The following is a 22,928-nucleotide window of genomic DNA, read 5'->3' on the forward strand; positions in this document are numbered from 1 at the left end:
TTACCCTACCTAAACCTAACAACCACCTAACTAACTATTAATAAGCAGCAAATGAAGAATTTATTGAGAGAAATGTCGTAGTTAATAGTTAACAAGTGTTACCTATTCTAAAGTGTTAGCAAATCTACCTGCGAGAGCTACTGGTATTTATGGTCCACTCCTGTTAAGTTTGTGTTTCATATATGTATTGTAATAAGTTCCGGACAATGTACAACAGAGAAGAGTCTCATTACCTCCATCAGTTCGGTCCTCTATGGTGAAGTTTTGGAGGTAGCCACACCCAGGCAGGCCATTGGATCGTGGCTGCAATGAGGACATTTAAACAGTTTGAAGGCAGAGAGTTGGAGGAGTCGAGACATTGCTGAATGGCCGGTCTGAGCTTGTAAACAGGTGCTTGCACTAATAAGCGTCCGTCAGTGAGCAGGAATAATACTGTGGCAGGCAATATTCTCGGGTAAGGCATCTACAGTACAGCTTCATTGTTGCATGTGCATGAGCTTCTCACTTTTTTACAGCTGTAAAAAAGTTATTTTTAATTGATATTAAATTATATAATGATGTTAATGCAGTGATTTACAATTTGTAAAAAAAAAAATGAATTGCTTTTCTTTTCTAATTTGCAAATTCTTGCTAATGAATATTAATATTATGGATATTCACAACTGTAAACATGTTTTGACAGGTTATATAAAAAAGTACTTGTTATGTTATGTGATAACATCTAGTTTTATTTTTCTACAAGGTATAATTTAACATGTCTGAATCAAATTAAAGTAATATATTTTCTTAGGGTCAGATCACATAGAAATATTGCATGAATACAGTGCAATCTTAACTTTTGAGCTTTGAATTTTTTTTCTTTTCTTTTTATATTTATGTTATGGTCTAATGTTCATGCTCAGACTAAGAGTTATTGCTAAATGTATACTTCTTCAGGATAAATACACTGAAACCATCCATAGTGTTTTGTCATTTAAGACAATAATCTTCAGGTATTATCAGAAGCCCAGATCAGATGAACAGCAGATGTTGCACGCAGCCCGCTGAAGGTTTACTATTTGCTCCTTGCACATTACACAATACAAGCGAACAGAGTCACTTTTGGGAATCTGACAGATCCTTGTAAGTCTGCTGTGGTTTCATTCCCCAGTGGTACGTACTGAGGAGAGGAAATGAGTCTGTATCTAGACTTAAGCTTAATTGCTTTCAGCTCTCATCAGAAGAGCAAAAGGGAGAAATCACTAGTGCTGCTGTTTATGGCTTGCAGTCTGCACTCCTCACCTCTCCTCCTCTTCTCTTCTCTGCACTGGTAAGCCCTAAATCTTTTTAGCAATGGTGCAACTGGAGCTCTGCTTTAGATTCAGAGAAACAGACCGTCTTTGTCTTATATAGGAGAGGGCATGGCATGGCACAGTCTGGCTGCCTGTTTTCCTGCCCTCATACCTCACAAAGTTTATTTCCAACTCAAAATGTGAATTATAGGTCCTTGCCCTTTCAGTTCCTAAAAGGCATAAATGAGTCCCAATCACAGCGTTGAAATTTTGAACAGAAAACAGTCAACGGCCACTTAGCAGCCTGCATCTTTTCTGTCTTGAACCAGACTGTTAAACATCTTGTTGCAGAGACTATATTGAGCATGGTTTGCTAAAATGTTCAATGGAAGATACATTTTCAAACATCACTGGGTGTAAATTGGCAAAAACGTGTAAAATTCAAGATGATTAGGAAAACAAAAGCAAAACCTTTTAATAATAATAATTATTATTATTAAAGATATTTTCCTAATTGTATTATTAGCAATATTTAAGATGAAAACAGGTAAAATTAACTCTTATTAATGTTAATATTAATATTAACTATTATTAAAAACACTAATTTTGCTAAAATAAATAAAAAAGTTTATTCTTTTATTATTTTTTATCAGTTAAGTTCATGGGTGGAATAATGAGATTTTTTTCATTATAGTTTTAATTAGCCTAATACTTTTTTTTTTAAACAAATTATTATTCCAGATATTTTTATTTATTTTAGAATGTATTTGTTAATTTTCATTTGATACCTTCCTACCTATAAAATAAAATAATATCTATCTATCCATCCATCCATCCATATACGTGTGTGTGTGTGTGTGTAAATTTACAGTGCAGTCCACTGGATGAGTAAAAAACAGTTAAGAGTGAAACATTATTCATGAGCAATTTTTGGACTGTGATCAGCAATTTTGATGTCATACATTGGCCAGTCACATGCAAAATGTGGGCAATAAGTATTTTATGGTTGTTGCATGGCAGTTTGTATTGTCTGTTCAATGGTAGAAACATAGCATCTTTTTTTGTGTGTTTTTGTATGTGCATGAGGCAGGCTCAAACATCCCCTCAGTAGCAGTGGAAGAAGAGAGTTGGCAGGCTTTTCCAGTGTGCTTTCCAAGACAAATAAAACCACAAAAAAGAAATGGTGCACATGAAATAAAAGCCTCTGACAAAAAGCAATAAACAAGACCTTCAAAGGCCTTGCAGCTTGCAGTAGCATGTGTTTGGTGTCTGGGCTTGTGATGTGGGCTATGGCAGGACGTGATGGACCTCACTGCTCTGTGCCTTAATACTGCATCATCCAATCTAATTAGGAGAGACTCTCCTGCCTGTTTGAGTTCAGTGGTTAATTATTTAAATGTTACCCAGTGAGTTGAATATCCTTATTTAGATGTATCAATTAGAAGAGATAATGGAGAAGGAAATATTTTGTTCCAGTACACAGTCCCTTTTGAGTCACATGTGAATCACTTTAAATCTAAAAACACATGTTAGACCAACATTATTTCCCTAAATAGTCACAAACTTCTTAAGTGACTTGAATATACCATTTCATAAGAACTGTGTTGCTGATTTGTTATGTGGTTATTGTTATTGGATTATTGTTTTGATCTGTGTGGGCATTTTGTTTGTGCCTTTGCTGTAGTTCTTGTTGTAAGTATTGAGGTTGATTATAGCACGTATATACATATGAATCTGGGTTGCATTGGCTGGATGGGACATTTTGGATTTAGTGGATGATTCATCTTGTTTTATTGGTTTATTTAATGTTATTATCTGGAAATTTCTGAACACAGAATGGCCGTCAGCTTTCAGTCTTCTTAGACTAATGCAATGGAATAGCTCTCCACATCTGCAAAAGAGAATCTGTCAAAAACAACAGCCGCCAGCAGTGTTTTCTGGATCTGTGTGGCATGAGCTCCAGATTTTTCTGTGCTTCTGTTCACATTTCTACCTCAGTCCTGAGGGAGTTCTCTGTCTTCTCATTTCAGCATTTCTGCCATTCCACATCTGCTTCTGGACTTTGATGTGTGTTGTTCCATGTTTATATTTAAGCGCCACATTTACAGAGATGTCCTTAATGTTCAGAACAAAGCATGGAATGAATAAATGATGAAAAAAAAGACAAATTCAATCTGAGTACTGTGGTGCAAGCATACTTTGAAATGTTAAGCCATTTACTGTAATTGTCTGGTTGTCAGTATCACAATATCACAGTGTCGTGGCTTATAATCTAAGTTTATGATTGATAAAGACATCAATTCCATAAAGGTAAAGTGGCTTTGAGACATTAATGTCTTGTTTTCATTGGTTATGCAATGTCAATGAAACTATTTGGCTTTAAAGGCAGGGAAGATGACTGTCATTTTAGGTCCTGTGGGCTCACAAGGGCCCTCACCTTTACATCACTTATACAGATAGATACAGAATGTGTGTCTAATCTTCTGCATGCATTCAGGATTTTTAAATCACAAGTTCTATGTGCTGTCTATCTACGACAATCTAATGCTAGATTGGCTAATTATTATATATTATTTATATTAATAGAGGTATGCCCAAGATCCTATTCTAGATATTTATACTGGATGTATAGTTATCTACAGAATAATGTATAGAATAATAAAATAGAAATTTAAACAGTTATTTAAATACCTGACATATTATGTTATATTGTAATTATATTATTTGATAAAATTCAGTATTTGTTATTTCATAAATAATAATAAACATGTTAAATGTTTATAATAAGTTTATATAAGAATGCTGTAATAATTTGTGGTCCTTATATTGGACTAGATTGGATGCTAGATTTATGTTTTTTGTTTGTTTGTTTTGTATTTTTTTATATTTATTTATAGAGGAATGCATTTATTGTAGATTGACATTTAAACAGTTTTTTAAAATAATAAAATATTATTTAACATTTTATTTATATTATTTTATAACAATTTATACAAAAATTATACATTTATATATTTTTTAAGAATTTTTAATTTTAGAATAATCTATCATTTATCAAGTAAGTTATACATATTTACAGTATTAATTTACCAATTATGATTAACTTTACTGGATTAACTACATCATCCGACATCCGGTCAGACGCTTACTGCTAATGAATTACATTAACTTAGGATGCTGGGGCCTATTTTCCACTGGTGCTCAGGAAAAACAAGTTATTTTAATTCAGTTTTAAAGCAAACAAACCCCTGGTGGCTCTTTCTAAGCATGCACTTTCTCTTTTATAAAACTTCTACTTTTAAATAAAGATGCATTCAAACCTTTGAATGACATTATTATCATGGGGATTACATCATTTAGTTAGAAGGGTTCTCTGCTCCCAGAAGCCCTTGTGGTTGTGGATGTGCAATTATGGTTTGGATGAGATGTGCTTGAAACATAAGGTCTGCCCAGTTCCTACTGTAGGATTAGAGATCTATAAAACTGGCCTTGTAAAACAGATTGCGCTCCATTAAAAATAATGCGATGTCTTGCACAATGATTTTTGTGTGTGCAGCTTGCAAATCAAACTCCTTATTGGAAGGTGGGACCGCAAACCATAGGGAAAGTTTGATATTTTAAGAAAGAAATGCTTGTAAATTTAACCACGCAATCATCATAAGATTCCCCCAGGATTCATGTCTTTCTGCTTTCTTTCAGAAACCATGATTGTAAGATTCAACGGGCTGAAGAGAGGCCTATTCCTTCAAGGGATGTTCTTTGCAGTGTCCCATCTTGTGCTCTCTGAAAAGCTGGGTCCTGCTGAGAAAGAAGTCACCTTCAGCCATGTCTACAGCATTGACTCTGGTTGCAAGCAGGGTTCTCAGGTGGTTCAGCTTTCCCAGGACCAGGCCTCAGAAGGACAGTTAGTCACAGTGGATGGAGAGAATGACGTTGTTTTCAAACACAACATACGTCTGCAGTCGGCTGGTTGTGGATGTGCAGATTCCGAAGACTTCAAAGCCCTGCTGTACCGTGTAAATGGCCTGGAGGAGGAAGTCACCTACCTAAAGAGCCAATGCGCTCAGGGCTGCTGCAGAGGAGGGTCAGGTAATAATACAAACCTGGAGATTTTTCCCTGATTTTTAAAAACTCAAAATCAAGTTACTAATTTGGTGCTGTTAACCATATATATATATCAGAATATGCCTCAAATATAACCTAGTTGAATCGATTCATGCTAAAATTTTCAGTAAAATAATACAGTTTTAATTTTTTTTTTACATTTGCGCATAGTTAAATATTTTAGTGCATAATGAAGTACAAAATGCAGTGACTTAGTATTGCTTTTTGTCTTATGCATCCCTTATCACATTTGACTTATATTGCACTTAGACCCAGAGCCTTTATAAGAACATGCATCTGTAATATACTGTGAATGTGCCACTTTTGTTTAAAACAGTTAAAATATTATGCTTTTTTATAATTCTAGTTCAATTTGTAAATTTAAACTGAATTTGAATGAAAGTATCAAGCAGGAGCTAAAATTCAAATTTGAATTTAGAATTTTAGAAAGGAATACCATTGAACTGAAATAAAAAAATATCTATATAACCCTAATAAGTGTGAATTTGAACAAGAAAAAACAGTGTTTGCAACTTAAAAAAAAACAACAACAACAACAACTTAGTTAAAGGGCTTATAAAGAGACATTGACATCTGTGATTCTTCGCCCTGGTCCATATATCTGAGTTCCCCAACCTCCAAAATCTCATGCAGGTGAAATATGTTAAGACTGTTCTGTTTTGCTACTGTAGGTGTGGACACTAGCTGCAGTGGGCATGGCACATACCAGCAGGACTCTTGCAGTTGTAAGTGTAACCCAGGCTGGGAGGCTCCAGACTGCTCTATCTCATCCTGCCCCGACGAATGCAACGATAACGGCCGCTGTGTTGACGGACGCTGCGTCTGCTATGAAGGCTACACCGGCCATGACTGCAGCCAGCCCACATGCCCTAACAACTGCAAAGACAAAGGCCAATGTGTGGATGGCAAATGCGTGTGCTTTAGTGGATTCTCAGGAGAAGACTGCAGTATCGTCACCTGTCCGAATGACTGCATAGGAAATGGACGCTGCGTGGATGGACAGTGCATCTGCGATGAGGGATTCTTTGGAATTGACTGCTCCATGGGTAAGATTTTACTAAACTGGTTTACAGGAAATTCTGACGAGAATATAAATGTCCTAATTGTGCTTGATTCACTAAAAATAATCTTTTAATAATTGTAATTTTTCACTCTGAAACTGCTAGTATATTTTACAAAAAAAAAAAAAAAACAGCAAGTAACACTGAATTAAACAAGAATTTTTGAAGTAGATCAACAACAACATAAATAAATAAATAAATACATAAACATCTTTTAAAACATACTCCAATAATATTTAATTTTAAATTAAAACAAACAAAAAACAAACAAGAAAACAAAGTGGAACCTTTTTTCTAGTTCATTATTTCAATATTTACAAAGTAAACGTACTGCTACTCCTCTGCTTTTCCAAAGATCAACTATATAACAACTAATTAAACACTTTGAGGTGGCACATTTGCTCATATAAATGCTCGTTTTTCAGTCTCCTGCTGGAAGAAAACAGTTAAAGATAGGCCTCATTAGCACAAGGGCATTTTCCACACGTTTTGCCCTCAGACCTTTAGATAGAAGTGAGTGCCTCAGAGTTGGAATGCATGGATAGATGAGCTGAGCTTCAAAAAATATATAAGCCATGGCCAGAGCCTTAGAGTGTGACACATCATTGGTGCAAAAATTTCGGAAATGGTTTTGAATGGAGTTAGGGCACGTTATTTACTCCAAGAATGATAATAGTAGGGATGTAAGAGCAAGCACTGCAAACTAGTCAAACAGATCAATTTGTCTGTTACAGTCTCATGATCTTGACACTAATTGGCTCTGGAATATTACTCGAGGGTTTCAGCTGTCCATAACTTGTCTGAAAGATTTTCCATATCTAACGCTATAGGGAACTGCCATTTTTATTGAACCACACTCATTCTTGCATATATGGGGATTTCTGACCTGTAAAATCTCACAAGGATTCTAGGATGATGCTTTAAAAATTATACCTTGAACACCAGAAGCAAAAAAATAAAATAAAATAAATAATAATATAAAAATATAGGTTTATTATATTAGGAGGTATTTATCTACTTTTGCTATTTATTCCAGTGATGGGACAGCTCATTTTTTATCAGCCATTACTGCAGTTTTCAGTGTTACATGATCCTTCATAAATTTATTTCAAAACAACAACAACAACAGAAATCTTACCGACTTTTGAACAGTAGTGTATAATGTATGTTGCAAGCCTAGACCTACTGGATTATGTGAAAGTGATTACAAACTCACACCGATGAGACCTGTATGAAAAACAGAGAAAACACAATGAAACAATTCTATGTTAATCATGAATGTGGTCGATCATCAAAAGATCAGTGTGGCAACTTTGTTCTGACCACAAAGAGTCAAGTGGGTTTTGGTGGATGTCTTAATGGTAGATCAACAAAGTGCAGATGTTAAAGATTAATTTACTGTACCTACTGCTTGCACCACAGGCTTAGTCACTGCATAAAAAGTGACTACAGTTTTGTTCAAAAAGTGTAAGAAATGTATTTTCTCTTGCAGTTTCCTTAAACCCTCCGTCTCCTTTATTTTTAGTTTTAAGTTGGTGGATAATGTGTTAATGGAAACTTCTGCTGACTGTCTGACTCTGGAGCTCCTGGTTTGCTACTGGGGCCCTGTATTCAATAATGAATATTGTCAATGAATATCGACTTATATTTTGGTCTGTTTGTCAATGTTGGTTGGTTGAACAAATTATTAATTAATAAACAGGACCCAAATGCATAGAAAACTAGTAAATAATCTGATGTGAAAGAATGCTCGTTGACAACATCTCTTCATATTTCAGTTCTAGGACCAAAAGGTCTCCGTCTGATCAAAGTCACAGATGAATCTCTGCTGGTGGAGTGGGAGTCTGTGAGAGGGGCCGAGTACTACATCCTGTCCTACTATCCAAAGGGAGACGAGGGAGCCATTAAAGATGTCCGGGTGGAAAACACGAAAAACTCCTACCTAATCACGGGCCTCAGAGCCGGAGTCACGTACATAGTGCAGGTGTATGCTGTCATCAGAGGCATTAAAAGTCAATCTGATGAGATAGTGGCTACGACTGGTAAGACCAATTGCCTAAAATACTACAAATATACTGGCAGTCATGAAGTATTGAGGGTTCGGTTTTTATTTAAAGCTTAAAATAGATATTATGTTGTTGTCTAAATACTTTGTAAACAATGAAAGTTCATTTCAGTTCAGTAAAATGGCTTTGTCATAGTGGTATTTGTGTTCATTTTAAAGCCAGCTGGTAGAGTTCAGCGAAAAGCCAAAAACACATTTTCAAGGAAATGAATACTTACAGTTGTGCAACAATGGGATGAGCACTACAACATTTTGATGTGGTCAGTCATACACTCCCCACAGCACATTAGACTCCCATGAGAAAGTGCTGATCATCTGGATGTAACGACAAAGATGAATGGCCAGCATTGGACACTGTCTGTCACCAGTTAACAGAGAGTTTGAATGTCTGAAAGTATTTCCTTCTCACATGAAAGTGTAGGTTGGCCCTTGTCTGCAACTCATTTCTGTCATCCGGTGGCAGAATGTTAAGGGCAGATGCTTGTAAGAAGAGTACCGGAGACATCAAATAAAAAAGATGAAAGAAATGGCAAAGGATTTGCATTAATATGTATCAAATAAATCTGTTCACACAGAATCACTGTAGAATTAAGAAAAAATAACACACACACACACACCCACACATACAAATGAATATCAATCAGCATATTGATTTCTGAAGGTTCATGTGACACTAAAGTCTAAAGACACTTCTGATATATGCCTGATTATACACAGTTGTCATATTGCACATTGAAACAGGTAAAAACAACTTAGCGCACCATTACGCTTTTTCTCCATTTACTGTCCATAAGAGATATTGCCCCTATCTGGTTTTCTCTTCAGAGGTCTCTGGTGTTGAAGGAATCAAGGTGCTGGGCCAGACAGAGGACTCTATCCAGGTGGACTGGAAGAATCCTGCGATTGCTGTGGACTACTTCAAATTGACCCATGCTAGCCTTGATGGTCAGGGAGGACAGGAGAACGTGGCAATGAGCCAAGAGGCCAGAACCAAGCATACCATTGTAGGTCAGTCCGGTGTTATGCATCCATCTGCAGTCACAGGTCCCTAAGCTTCAGAGTGTATTGACTTCAGTAGCTGTGTAGTAAGAACAACATGAATGTGTGTTTTTCAGGCCTCAACCCAGGAACCGAATATCAGATAGGCGTACAAGCAATCATAGGGGAAATGGAAGGCAAGCCATCGTATGCCACAGGGGTCACAGGTCAGTAATCTACCTCGATAGCAATGCATAAAGTGTAAAGTAAAATTTCCAGACACCACTTTAGTTTTTCTTTCATAGTTGGGATGTTTTCACATTTTTAGATTTCCTTTAGGTCATTATTTTTTACTTTACAATATGAATATTTAATATGTTTATTAAGCCACTTCATTGTGCCACACTGTAGGTGATTTAATGCCTTATTAATCTTGCAGGGATATTGGTGCTCACAATGTAGGAGAAACCTGACCTAGAAATGACAACATCAAAATCTGCAGAAATACATTAAAGCTGCAGTTGATAACTTTTGTAAAAATCTATTTTTTACATATTTGTAAAGCCTGTCATTATGTCCTGACAGTAGAATGTAAGACAAATAATCTGTAAAAAAATCAAGCTCCTCTGGCTCCTCCCAGTGGTCCTATTGCCATTTGAAGAAATACACCGCTCCCGGTAAGAAAACAACCAATCAGAGCTGCGGTCCGTAACTTTTTTTTTCTGTTCAAAGTATACAAAATGTATATAATAAGCGAGTACACCATGAAACCATTATCCAAACCGTGTTTTTTTAGCCTGTCCTGAATCACTAGGGTGCACCTATAATAAGTGTTTATATTCTGACTATTTTAGATTGCTTCGGGGTACCGTGGCGGAGTAACCCAGTACCTTTGTGATTCTTCATAGACATAAACAGAGAGAAGTAGCTCCGGCTACAATGTCCTTCCGCAACACGCAAGCAGTTCTGTTTATTAACCGCTAGAACGTCAAAAGTTACCGACTGCAGCTTTAAGAAAGCAAAACATAACAGAGACAAATAGATGCAGAAATTAGATTATTGTTCTGATGTTGATGCTAGAGATAAATTCTTTGCCACAACAATCTTTTAATGGAGGGAGTCCTTTCATGCTTTCATGCTTTACGCTCAGAAAATATTTTCTTCTGAAAGGGTTCAGTGTCCAATGGTAGTTAAAATCTTTTCAGCCCAGTGCATAAGACAGATATTTTCCTTGTGACCATAAATCAATTAAATTGCTTCCTGGACTGAAAAAAAAAGCAAAACAAAAAAACAAATCCGTTTTATTATTTTACCCAGGGCTATTTAAATGAGGCAGTTCTAACATTACTTGCTCTGAAAAAGTACACATGTCCAAAACCAACAAATCTTCAGGAAGAACCCTAGAGGCATTGGTTTCTGTTTTATTGTAGGTATCTTAGTGGTTGGAGCTGCAGATATTTAAAGGTAGTGCTCCAGTGCTTTAGAAATGATAGTCTGCCAACAACAAGATCTTTATACTAACTAAACCTGTCAAATAATGTGGAATCAAATAAATAGTGGTCTGTAAATCTCCCTAAAAAGTGCCCAATGATGTCTAATAAAAATAAGTATTTTAAATACGTGATTCGTGCATGTCTGTGGCTTTTGGAAATGTTGCTGAATAATTTTGAAGGAGTGCCCATATAATATCCCCCTTATTAAAGCGAAAATTATCAATAGCCCTCAAATCATTAAAAGGCATATGTCATGTTTTAGCCTTAAATTTCCTATAGTCAGGTGCGACTTATTTATCAAAATTTATTTGACATGAACCAAGAGAAATGAACCAAGAGAAAACATGAAGCCTTAAATTTCATAGTCTAAATGCTTGGACTAATATTTATGTCTGGTTAACAGCTGTAATATTCCCTGTTTAACATTTATGCGTCACTGCGTTTGGCTCAATAATAAGATCATCCCTTTAGAATTATATAAATTACGGTTGCAAAGAAAACTTAACATACATAACCACAGTTATGTGCAGAGGGTGGTTTTAATTTATCAAATATAGTGCAGGGAACTGCTAGATTTTGTATTCCACATCTGCGGCTTTGAATTATTGCTGTAAGCATAAATATAGTTTACTTTGTCAGGCTATTTACCTATGGGAATTGAGCTCTCAGCCAAAGGTGCTTGAGTTGGATAAATTAGAGTTTGCCAAGTCTCATAGTCAGCTAATCAGACGTGTGTAGGGCTGCTTTGTCTGAGGAGACAAGTGTGGTGATGTCTCAAGGAGAAAACAATCAACAGTACAAAAATAAAACAAAATGGTAAATCAAACGTGATTGTAACCGAACTGTATAGGCAAATATATAAGTAAGTATTTGTGTTTAAGCTGTCTACTCTTTAAAAAAGATGTTGTTTTAATCAAGATCCTTCTGTTCTTAGAACCCCAAGCCTTCCTTAAAGGGATAGCCCAAAATGAAAATTAATTCCAAACTTGTATGAACACAAACATATTTTGCAATTTTTATTTATTATTATTTTTTCATTGGGTCCCAGTGTTGTTTTGGACCCCACTGATGTCACCCTCAGCGAGATTCTCAGCAAGATTCTCAATTTCAAAAGTACTGCCTTTATATTTAAGGGTAGTAGTGCATCCTTTGAGTCTGTTCCTGACAACAACAGAAGCCATTAGAGAGGTTTCCAGTACAGTATTATCCACTCAGCAACTTATAGATTACCTCACCAGTTACTCCTACACTTCGTCTGACCAATCCGTAGGAACAGGAAATTGTTTTTCAATGCTTCCTCACAGCCATGGCATATTTTGCACATGTGCAACACATCTTCTTGTTATCCGGTGCAATCTAGGGTAACCATATTCTTTAACGTAGAATTTCATTTTACGACTGAATAACTATAGCATTCAAACTGACCTGAAGTGATCAAATGCCCCCCAACCTGGTTACTTTTAGCATCAATGACTTGAACAGCACTGTTGAGCTTTTCAAGTTCTTGGGAACCATAAAAACACAACTTTAAATTAACTAAAAAGACTGCCTCTATAAAAAGAACAAAATGGCTCAGTAGGGAACGTTTCTACTAAGACATTCATTCTGCTGCAGACATTGGTACTTTTGTTCTACCCTAAATGTGCCCTTCATCACTTCCTACAATCAGGTGTAGTTCTGCCACCACAGGGGAGTTTAAGGCATCGTTTGTTCTGTGGAAAGAATCATTGGATTGGACATCTTCAAATAATTTAATGTCCTAAAGTGGGTAAGCAAGACCTCACATCTTGATCAGCACTACCTTACAATTATTTTTTTTTTTAAAGAAGGGCTTTCAAAATAATAATAATAACTAAAAAAATGGTTTGGTGTTTGTTTTTTTTCTTGAGTTTTTGTTTTTTTTCTTTCTTTATATTAACTTCAGAAAAAAGTCCATACTAAAAGTCCATTTTGAGTACCAAAACCAGTTTGCATAGTTTACCTACAGTATATAGTTAAACAATTGATCTATTTATTGAAGTTATATTTTGTTTATTCTAATACATAATACCTCCACATAATAACTGTTAAATGCACCTGCGAAGAGGTTGTACCTCATGTCTTTTTCACCACAAACTCTATCCTGAAAATGTATTTCTCACAGTTTGCAATTTAATGTAATTTTGTATAAATAAATGTACACTTATCATGTTCTATAAATATTTAAATATCAATTATTTGAACTATTTATTTAAAAAGTTTAAATATTAAACTATATTTAATATTTGAATTTGTACTGTAAAAAAACTGATATATATATATATATATATATATATATATATATATATATATATATATATATTCTCTCTAAATTATCATTGTATTTTATTTAATCTGATGTGGAAAAACAACAAATTATATTGTTTATTATAAAATTGTTGAAATATTTTTTCCTTGGAAAAAGGCAAATTAATTATTTTTAGGGTCCAATTCTCACTATTAACTAACCATTAACGATGACTTTTGCCTCAATTAACTCCTTATTTGCTGCTTATTAATAGTTTATAAGGTAGTTGTTAAGTTTAGGGTATTGGGTAGGATTATGGATGTCATGCATTATATGTACTTTATAAGCACTAATAAACAGCCAATATGTTAATAATAGACATGCTAATAAGCAACTAGTTATTAGTGTAAATTGGACCATATACTAAAGTGTTACTGAAAAGAAATACTGATTTAGAAAATGTACAATATACCAGTGTTGTTGTGGTTTTTAAATCTGAATGTCTTGAGTTAGCTTCTTTTCTAGTATTAAAACTTATGTGGTGCTAATTGCACTGCAGATGACATGAGTGCACTCACAATTGATTGTATTCATGGATTCATTTTCTGTGCAACATTTTTCTGTTTCTTCATAGTGAATCTAAAATGCACATCTCATGAAGCAGATTGTGCAATAATTCTGCCCTGATTCTCATGATGGATAAACAGTTTTCCATGATAGAAAAGTGCTTCCAGCTCATATCTCCCCTGCTGTACTTTGGCTTGAAAGCTTGAAATGAGTCCTGAGAAAGTTGGGAGAAATATTTTCTAATCTGACCATACTTTAATGGTCAGAGGCAGGGATAGAGATACATTTGGCAGTTTTTCTCGATCTCTCTGGCCCCGCGCTGTTTGAAAAAGGACATTTTATTTGTATAAGCAATAACACAGATAAGAGCTGCTTGGCACATATCATATTATTATAACTTGGTTGTTTGTGTGCTGAGATATTGACTAGGTAATTGCAGAATCATTAAGTTTTGAGTGTCTCATAAATGCATTTCGAATTGGCGTTGTCTGCTTTCCAGTTTGAACTGTTGCTTTGTATTACAGTACGTGTTTCAAATTTAGACGAGTCAGAAATGATAAGCAATCAGAGAGCATAAAGTGAGAGCTGTGTATTCAAGCAATCTTGGAAGACATCGTGAATCAGTTTCCATGATGCCGATAGCATGGTGACATTCAGCTAACCTTGCTGCAGTCACACAACAGTGGCTTAAATGATGATTGCTTTTCCTTTTCTACTGACTTCCTCTATTGCATTGCATGGGCACTTTCTTAGTTCCAGTGGAACTGCTCACAAATGCATATAGCATTAAAAGACAAAAATATAAATTCTCTGAAATCTCTGATGTCTTTGTATCATATGCAATTGTGTGTAAATAATATTTTTTTCTAATAAATAGTTAAATATTGTGGATTGTGTAAACGTTTTAAGCATTCATCTCACCAAATGTCATTAGACTTAGATCATTTTTTCTTATTAAGTTTTTTTTTTTTGTAAATAAAAAGTAAATATATATTTTTGAATCAATTAAATATCTAATATTTTATTTATTCAAACAATATTTGTTCAATAGTTGAAAATATTAAATTGTATTTAAAATATTTTATAAAACAATTATGTTTATGCAACAAAAAGATACTAATATAAATGTAAGATATTTGAAATCTCTGAAATCTTTTTATCATATACATTTGTAAATTAATAGTACATTTATTTACTGTTTATGGATGTTATTAAAAATATCTCATTTAAATTGTTTTAAAAAAGGGCAAAAACGTTGATTTAGAACATTTTGAATTTTATTTCTGCCAGTGTTGCATGTTTTTATTTTTTATCTGAATGTCTTGCATTATCTTATCCAACAGACATTGATGCCCCAACCAATCTGGCAACCAGGGGGGTGACGGAGAACTCTGCAACTGTGATGTGGGATGGTGTTCATGCTGAGATCGATGGTTACATACTGATATACAGCTCTGCAGAGGGCACCGGTCGAGAAATTAAAGTGGGTGCAGATGCTACTTCTTACCAGCTGACCTCTCTGAAACCAGGAGTCCTGTACACAGTTTTCCTCTGGGCGTATAAGGGTTCTCGTTCCAGCCAGAAGAGCATGACCAAAGCCGAGACGGGTAAGCTGTTCACCTTCTGGGTGAGGTTGTGGGGCTTTACCCTCACTGTTTTTATTTTCTCATCTCAAGCGTTCCCTCAAGGGATCTTGCCACTATTCTTTGATCTCTTGAGCTTCTCAGTGAATGGAAGACTGGCATTCTCATGTGTTCATTGTTTCCTTGTGCATCTAAGCAGTCATTTCCGTGCCTGATTCTATTTCTTTTGACAGAGATTTTGTCTACATTTTTGCATTTGGCAGACACATTGTACGTGTTTTGTGTTATCTGAGAATCAGACCAAGACCTTGGCGTTGCAAGCACATGCAACCTACCAGTTGTCAACAGTGTATTATGGAGCCATAATGTTCTAGTATTTTCCATTCTCCATAAGATTAACAAATGTAGAACTGATAATTTTTCAGCTCTTTTAAACCGCCAAACCTGTAATAAGAAGACTCCTGCATAACATTTCAAGTTTAAGAGAACAAGACAGGTATTTCTCCAGTGGGTGCTGCTGTAGACACGAAAGCAGATGGTCTAAGTGCATTACCAACAGACAGTCAGAGCCAGGAAACGCAACCCTAACAGAAGCACTTGGATATATAACAGATGTACCCATGCGCATCTTCTGTTGGGTTACCATATCATTTATCATAGCGTCTAAAGAGCATCAGAAGAAATCTGTGCACTATAGTGTGAGCAGGATTGGGTATTTCTGTTTGCATTTTATTACTGATACAGCCTTTAACAAACTGCATGAATGGCTGGAATATCTACCTAGGAATATTTAAAGCTTTGTTTACTGGAATCAGGGAGCCAAAAGTTTAGATAAGCCTTTTTATTTTGTAGAAAATCAAATCATGTTGATTACAGTAGCTGGTGCCTAAACTTATGACAGTGTTTCATAATGTTTGGCACTGTAGCTGCTTAGCCTCAGACATGTTAATGTTTTTTTTTTTTTTGTGTTAGCATTTTGTTACTGCATCATTTAATGTGTAAATCTTCAATTTAAATGGAAATTGTCAATCGAATAAACTTCAAATAAATGTCATCCCAGGTAACACATTTAGGTAATAAATTCCAAGAAGGATTCATAAAATATATATTTTTTAAAGAATACTCTTACGCAGCATGTTGTGCTGTTTTGTCCCCTTGGTGGAGTGATGAATTGCAACATTATAACAGAACCTGCTGGCTGCATTAATCAAGCTGAACTCTAATTTGAGAAAATTGCACTTTTCATAAGCACAGAGCATTTCCAAATTTGAATTAATTAAAGTCATTAATTTTCGCTCAACTTTGTAAAGAAGCAAACATCATCAGAAGATAAAACTTTATTGATCCTATATTACAGTAGGTCAAACTGTGATGGAAATTAATAGGACATAATATCTGTATTATGGATTTATAGCTAGTTGTATCAGTATTAAAAGGATAAACTGTCTACCTTCATGGTTCAGTGATACATTCCTTTACATAGACATGCATATTCTTATATCTCTGCTGCACTTTCTATACCTGCATGGCTGTAATGCAGCAATGTTGTGCTATAACCTGTTGTACAAATGGCTTTCTAGATATAGACGCTCCTACTAACCTCATGACCAAGGAGGTGACCGAGGACTCCGCGTTGGTGACGTTGGACAAGGTGCAGGCTGAAATTGATGGCTACATGCTGAGCTACAGCTCTATAGATGGCTCCGGTCATTAGGTTCGAGTAGGAGCTAACAGCACCTCCTACAAATTCACTGCTCTGAAGCCTGGAGTTCTCTACGTTGTCTATGTGTGTCTCGTGCTAGCAAAAAGAGCTCGACAGAAGCAGAAAGAGGTTTTTGAATTGTGTCTTCCCTGTCGGCTCATGCAAACTAACACAGAGTTCTCTGTTTTGAACAGTTTATCTGTTTGCAGAAATAAGATTTAAATCATGAATCCTTAGGTCCAACTGTGCATGGCTTTAATGCAGAGATGCGCATTAAAAGTGAAGCGTGTCATTTAAAAAAAAGTTAAAATGCTTTCTCATATACCATGGTTGTCTACCATTGATTTATTAATTGTGTAAAGATTACGTAATCTGTAAAACATGTTGCATCGCTTCATATCTCAGGACTTTTGCTTTGTGAAATATAGAGCTGTTTTACTCAAGATGCCTTCAAATGAGCTACTAAAGGTAAACACAACAATGTCAATTGCATATTTAGATTAGTTTGTAAAGAAATGACATGCTTCACCTTTAATTGAATGTGTCAACTGCTCATTTAGAAATACATTCTCCTACTAACCTAAGTGGTTATTGTTTTGTTGATGGTTCTGGGCATATGAGAAGAAATCAACATCGCCCTCTACAGGTTCACTAACTTAAGTCCTATAGTTATTAGCAGTTTAAAATATGTCCTACAAGTTCACTACTCTGAAGCCTAGAGTTCTCTACACAGTCTACATCTGGACTGTGAAAGGCTCTCGCTCAAGCAGGACAGCCACAATTGAGGCTGAAACAGGTTATCTGATTCAAGCAGGCATCATGGCTCTGTGCCGTGCTTTCTTCTACTGCCTAAATATGTCAGATGAAGCATGACGAAGGTCTTAGCTAAGGTCTCGTCTCAGCAGTATTGATAACTGAATTAACTCTGCACAGAAAATTCCAATTATACACTTTTAACAGCTAACACTCAAAGACAATTTTCATCTGTTAAGAGCTCATTAAGATTAAGTTGTAATCTCCTGATAATTTCCAGACACAGTTCAGCAACATATTGAATGATGTCAACCTTATTCCACTGAACTTTTTTTTTTTTTGATCCACAGCGATTGATGCACCAAAGAATCTCAAAGCCATTGATGTCCAGACTCAAACCTCCACTTTAACATGGAAAGCTCCTCAGGCTAATATTGATGGCTACATCCTGACCTACAGGGCTGAAGATGGCAGCATGCAGGTTTGCTCTACATGCTAACAGATTTTGAAACCTCTTCAATTCAATTCTGTATCCGCTTACAACAATTTACAAGGTATTATATGTTATTATCAGATCATGCAATAGCTAGCATGAACTAACAATAAACTTTTATGGCATTTATTAATGTTGGTTAATTTTTATTGTTTGTTTACTAAAACATTTAAACATTTCCGTTTTGTATACAGTAAATTAACATTAATGTATTATGAACCGACACAAACTAAATTGTAAAATATTTTCAGCAGCCATTACTCCAGTCTTCAGAGTCACGTGATCCTTCAGAAATCTTTCTAATATGCTGATCTGGTGCTCAACAAAAATTGTTCCTTATTCTTATGAAACAAATCATGATACATTTTTCAGGATTCTTTGATAAAAGGAAAATTTGAAAGAATAGCGTTTTTGTTTTGTAACATTATAAATGCCTTTAGTCTCAATTTAATGTATCCTTGCTGAATAATTTATTTTTAATTATTTTTAATTGTTAGATATAATATCCAATATACTAAGAACTTTATTGTAATTAATTTATTGTATAATTCATAAATGTCTTATGTTTGTTAATATCTGACTGACGTTTGTCAAATGTCTAAACTGAGTTGTTGTTTGTTTCACTGAATTCTGCTTTATTGTTTTAGACTGTGGAAAAAACTTTGACTGCGCGGGAGAACAGATTTGCTCTCTCTGACCTCACAATGGGGAAAAAGTACATTGTCACCCTTATTGCCTACAAGGGCACGAAGAAGAGTAGGGTAGTGGAGACACGCTTTAGCACAGGTAATTTATGCAGTAGCATATTGCTTCATTCACATCCTTATGAGACTACTCGTTTATCAACAGATCACCAAAGTTTATTTTCACCAAATATTAAATATATAAAAGTTCATTGAAATAAGAAACCTCATACATGTATTGTATTGCTGTTATTTCTAGTGCGTCTGGCCTACCCGTTCCCAATGGACTGCACTCAGATTATGAGAAATGGAAACATGGAGAGCGGCGTCTACACAATCTACGTCAACAGCAACCGTAGCAGAACCATGCAGGTGTATTGTGACATGACAACTGACGGCGGCGGCTGGATTGTGAGTATGCCGTTATGATGATTTTTTTATTGTGGAATATTTAATACTGAGGTGAATTCATGAAATGCAGGATTTTATTAGTTAAATATTCTTCCGGTTTTTATATTATTAAATTAATTCATGTTGTAGCCACAGTATACATTGCTCTTGTATCTAACAATTTATCCTATGTATCAATCACAGGTGTTCCAGAGACGAAACACCGGCAAATTAGATTTCAAGAGGCGCTGGAGAGAGTATACGAAAGGCTTTGGAGAACTGACAGATGAATTTTGGCTCGGTATATCTAATAAAGTTTCCACATTATATGCTTATTGAAACCTTTCACTTACTCATGTCTTTGCTTCACATTGAACTAGATATTGATTTGAACTCCTCTGATGCTTTTGTTGGCCAGGTTTGGAGAAGATCCATGAGCTGACTAATACTCCTACACAATATGAAGTGCGTTTCGATCTGGGCTTGGGATCAGAGCGGACGTATGCTGTCTACGATAACTTCAGAGTAGCACCATCCAAACAGAAGTTTAATCTTACCATCGGCAGCTACAAAGGAAATGCTGGTAAGTGGAATTATGTAATCTGATTATGCCAACAAAGTTATTTGAAGCAAAGTGATGGTATTAATAACACATTGTGCACAGGTGATGCCATGACCTACCACCAGGGAGCGTCTTTCTCAACGGAGGATTCAGACAATGACATCGCGCTTGGCAACTGTGCTCGGACTCACCAAGGGGCCTGGTGGTACCAGAACTGCCACCTGGCCAATCTGAACGGCAGATTTGGGGACAACAGACACAGTATGGTGAGTTATGAGGATTTTGTTGTTAATCAGAGTGAAATAGGGTGTCTTTTTTAGTGTGGTTTATTCTACAGATTGCCAAAGGAAATACAGTAATGAGATGTTATAACCAGCAGGGGGAGCTCTCAAATTACAACACTGAAGGGACGATTTGAAGCGAAAACTCTTAAAAGAAATAGCTTCAGTAATTCAAAAGCAGTGTTCTGGATCTATCAAAGCTCTTAAGTTCACAATTAAGATGATTCTTTCAAGTTGGTTGGAGATTTATATTCCTATTACAGCCTTTATTTCTTTGAGGCTAACAGATATGTTTTTCCTGGAATAGGGAAAACAACATTTTAGGCAACAAAGTATATATATATATATATATATATAAACAAAATCGTTCAATGTTTTTTTTTTCTACATCAATTATAATAAGAAATTTTCCGTAAGCACCAAAAGATCATATAAGAATGATTTCTGAAAGATCATGTGACACAATAATTGCCGAAACAGGAATTTTAACATTTTAAAATATATTGAAAATGAGAACAGTTATTTTAATTTGAAATAATATTTCAGAATATTATTGTTTTACTATTAGTTCTGACCAAATAAATGCAGCCTTGGTCAGCACAAAAGACTTCTTTCAAAAAAAAAAAAAAAACTCTATATTAGATTAAATCTCTTTCATCAATGATGCTGCCCGATAATATAATGAAAAATTATGATGAAAAATATAATGATAAAATAACGAGTAGCTGAATGTTAGTAAAATAAACGTAATACTTTCCTGATTGTGTCTTTCAGGGAGTAAACTGGGAGCCATGGAAAGGTCACCTCCAGTCTCTCGACTTTGCAGAAATTAAGATCCGGCCAGTGGGAGCAGCGGGCAGACAGAAAAGGTCATTGAAAAGGAGAGTAGCTGTGTATTAATAATCACTTGACAAAAAATGTTATAATAAAATCCTAAATGTTTCAGAATCTGATCAGACCAAGTTGTAATAGTTCTTCATATGAGGAAAGCCACTCTATTCTGAAGATTGTACGCTTGTGTAACTGTCTTTTGTAACATTATACAAAAGTCAGATTTCGAATAGAATATGCTATACTTCTTTTGATTTACTATATATGCACATTGTATATGAAAGAAATCCAAAAGCAAAACAACATTTGTAGCATGACTGACATCACAGTGCCATTCCGAACTCAAAGGGTGTATTTCATAAATTTTATAATCTTCATAGAACCTGTTTTTTTATATATATATATTTTATTACAGATTTTTGGACCAAAGTACTTTTACTGTATGATCATTTTCTAAAGTTTTGAATTAATATTTTTGATTTTACCCCTGACAACTATGATTTAATTCAAATATTATATATAAAAAGATGTTTCATAACAGATATTAAGATATAATGTTTTCCATCTGGATGTGTAATGTAGATGTATTATAATAATTCCTGACTCAGACACCAAATCAAGTGTCACATTCTCACAGAAGTAAAGTCTGTTCAAATAAAAAAAGCGTTTGAAATATTTTACTCACACATTGGATTTGATTGGCTCTACTGCAAAAAAAAAATAAAAAATGATGGGAAATTAGGAAAATTACACTCTATATTGAAGCAGTTTAATGTCATTGTCACTGTATTGGGCAGGTTTGGGAAAATAACTGTTCTTATAGAGGAAGTGACATCAGAAGGAGGCATATCAGCAGCCTCAGTAGGAGCAGGACTGTATTGACTCATCTTTAGGTCTCCAGACATCTGCCAAACTGGCACATCTTCTGGGCAAATAGTAGGCTAAAGAAATGTTATGTTTATTTATTTATTTTGTTGCTAAAAGCACGTTTTGTTCAGAAGCCCCATGGATTCTGGTACCAAAAGTGCTGTGTTCAGCCTGCACGCCATCTCTATGGCTGAATCACTGTTTTGGATGGGGTTTGTTATATTTCCTCTCCCCGCCTTCTCCTTCTGCATTAGCGTGAGATGGAGCATGAGACAAAACAAGGTCTGTTTGGGTGGAGGGATCTGGACTGTGGGTGTGTATAACCAGGGGAGAATTTCCCTTTCAGCCCTCTGCTCTGCCTCCTGACCCATGTGATGGAAAACTGTAGCAACAGCAGTCCGTGGGTGTAAAATGTTCATTAAGTGCTTTTTTCCATATAAATATACAGACGATCTATCACACCTCACTTGTACCATATTGTAGGTCTATAGCAGGGCATCCAAACTTGGTCCTGGAGGACCGGTGTCCTGAAGAATTTATCTCCAACCCCAATTAAACACACCTGAACCAGCTTATCAAGCTCTTGCTAGGCATACTAGAAACTTTACTCCTGTCTTCAGTGTCACATGATCTTTTGGAACTCATTACAATATTCCAATGAACCATACTTTTAGCCAGTAGTGTTTTTTATGTTAATGATTTTGTATGCTGATTAAACTTAAATTGTGTTAAATTATTTTATTAAAGTTATTTCTGACCATTTGAACTTTGACAGGTCTAAAAATACAAAATACAGCCCGAAAAATATAATATATTTTTATTTAATTTTACAAAAAAAAAAAAAAAAAAAAAGACAAGGCTGAAGATTTTGTGCATGCATCAACCTGCATTGTAACATATTGAGTAAAAAAAAATGCAGTTTTGGCATATTCATTCAAACTGAAACTCATTTTCATG

General features: G+C 35.3%; 1 protein-coding gene across 1 annotated transcript; it reads left to right on the forward strand.

The window, feature by feature from the left end:
• The first annotated feature begins 348 nt into the window (after positions 1–348).
• LOC113119151 (tenascin-N-like) lies at positions 349–21,589 on the forward strand. The gene is made up of 14 exons (XM_026288395.1): positions 349–454; positions 4,971–5,360; positions 6,068–6,442; positions 8,236–8,499; positions 9,348–9,530; positions 9,638–9,727; positions 15,170–15,433; positions 18,215–18,345; positions 19,005–19,143; positions 19,300–19,451; positions 19,635–19,731; positions 19,849–20,013; positions 20,095–20,258; positions 21,048–21,589. Exons 2-14 carry the CDS (start codon positions 4,976–4,978, stop codon positions 21,171–21,173), a joined length of 2,535 nt encoding a protein of 844 aa, XP_026144180.1. The 5' UTR covers positions 349–454; positions 4,971–4,975; the 3' UTR covers positions 21,174–21,589.
• The last annotated feature ends 1,339 nt before the right edge of the window (positions 21,590–22,928 follow it).

This window comes from Carassius auratus, chromosome 2 (assembly GCF_003368295.1).
Source record: "Carassius auratus strain Wakin chromosome 2, ASM336829v1, whole genome shotgun sequence".
Classification (NCBI taxonomy): Eukaryota; Metazoa; Chordata; class Actinopteri; order Cypriniformes; family Cyprinidae; genus Carassius; species Carassius auratus.

What these genes read in the sequence shown, in the direction of transcription:
- LOC113119151 (XM_026288395.1), top strand. Translation starts at nt 4,976, where the DNA reads ATGATTGTAAGATTCAACGGGCTGAAGAGAGGCCTATTCCTTCAAGGG. An exon ending in TGAGATAGTGGCTACGACTG is followed by an intron (nt 8,500 to 9,347) that starts GTAAGACCAATT and finishes TTTTCTCTTCAG; the next exon opens with AGGTCTCTGGTGTTGAAGGA. An exon ending in GGAGACACGCTTTAGCACAG is followed by an intron (nt 19,144 to 19,299) that starts GTAATTTATGCA and finishes TGTTATTTCTAG; the next exon opens with TGCGTCTGGCCTACCCGTTC.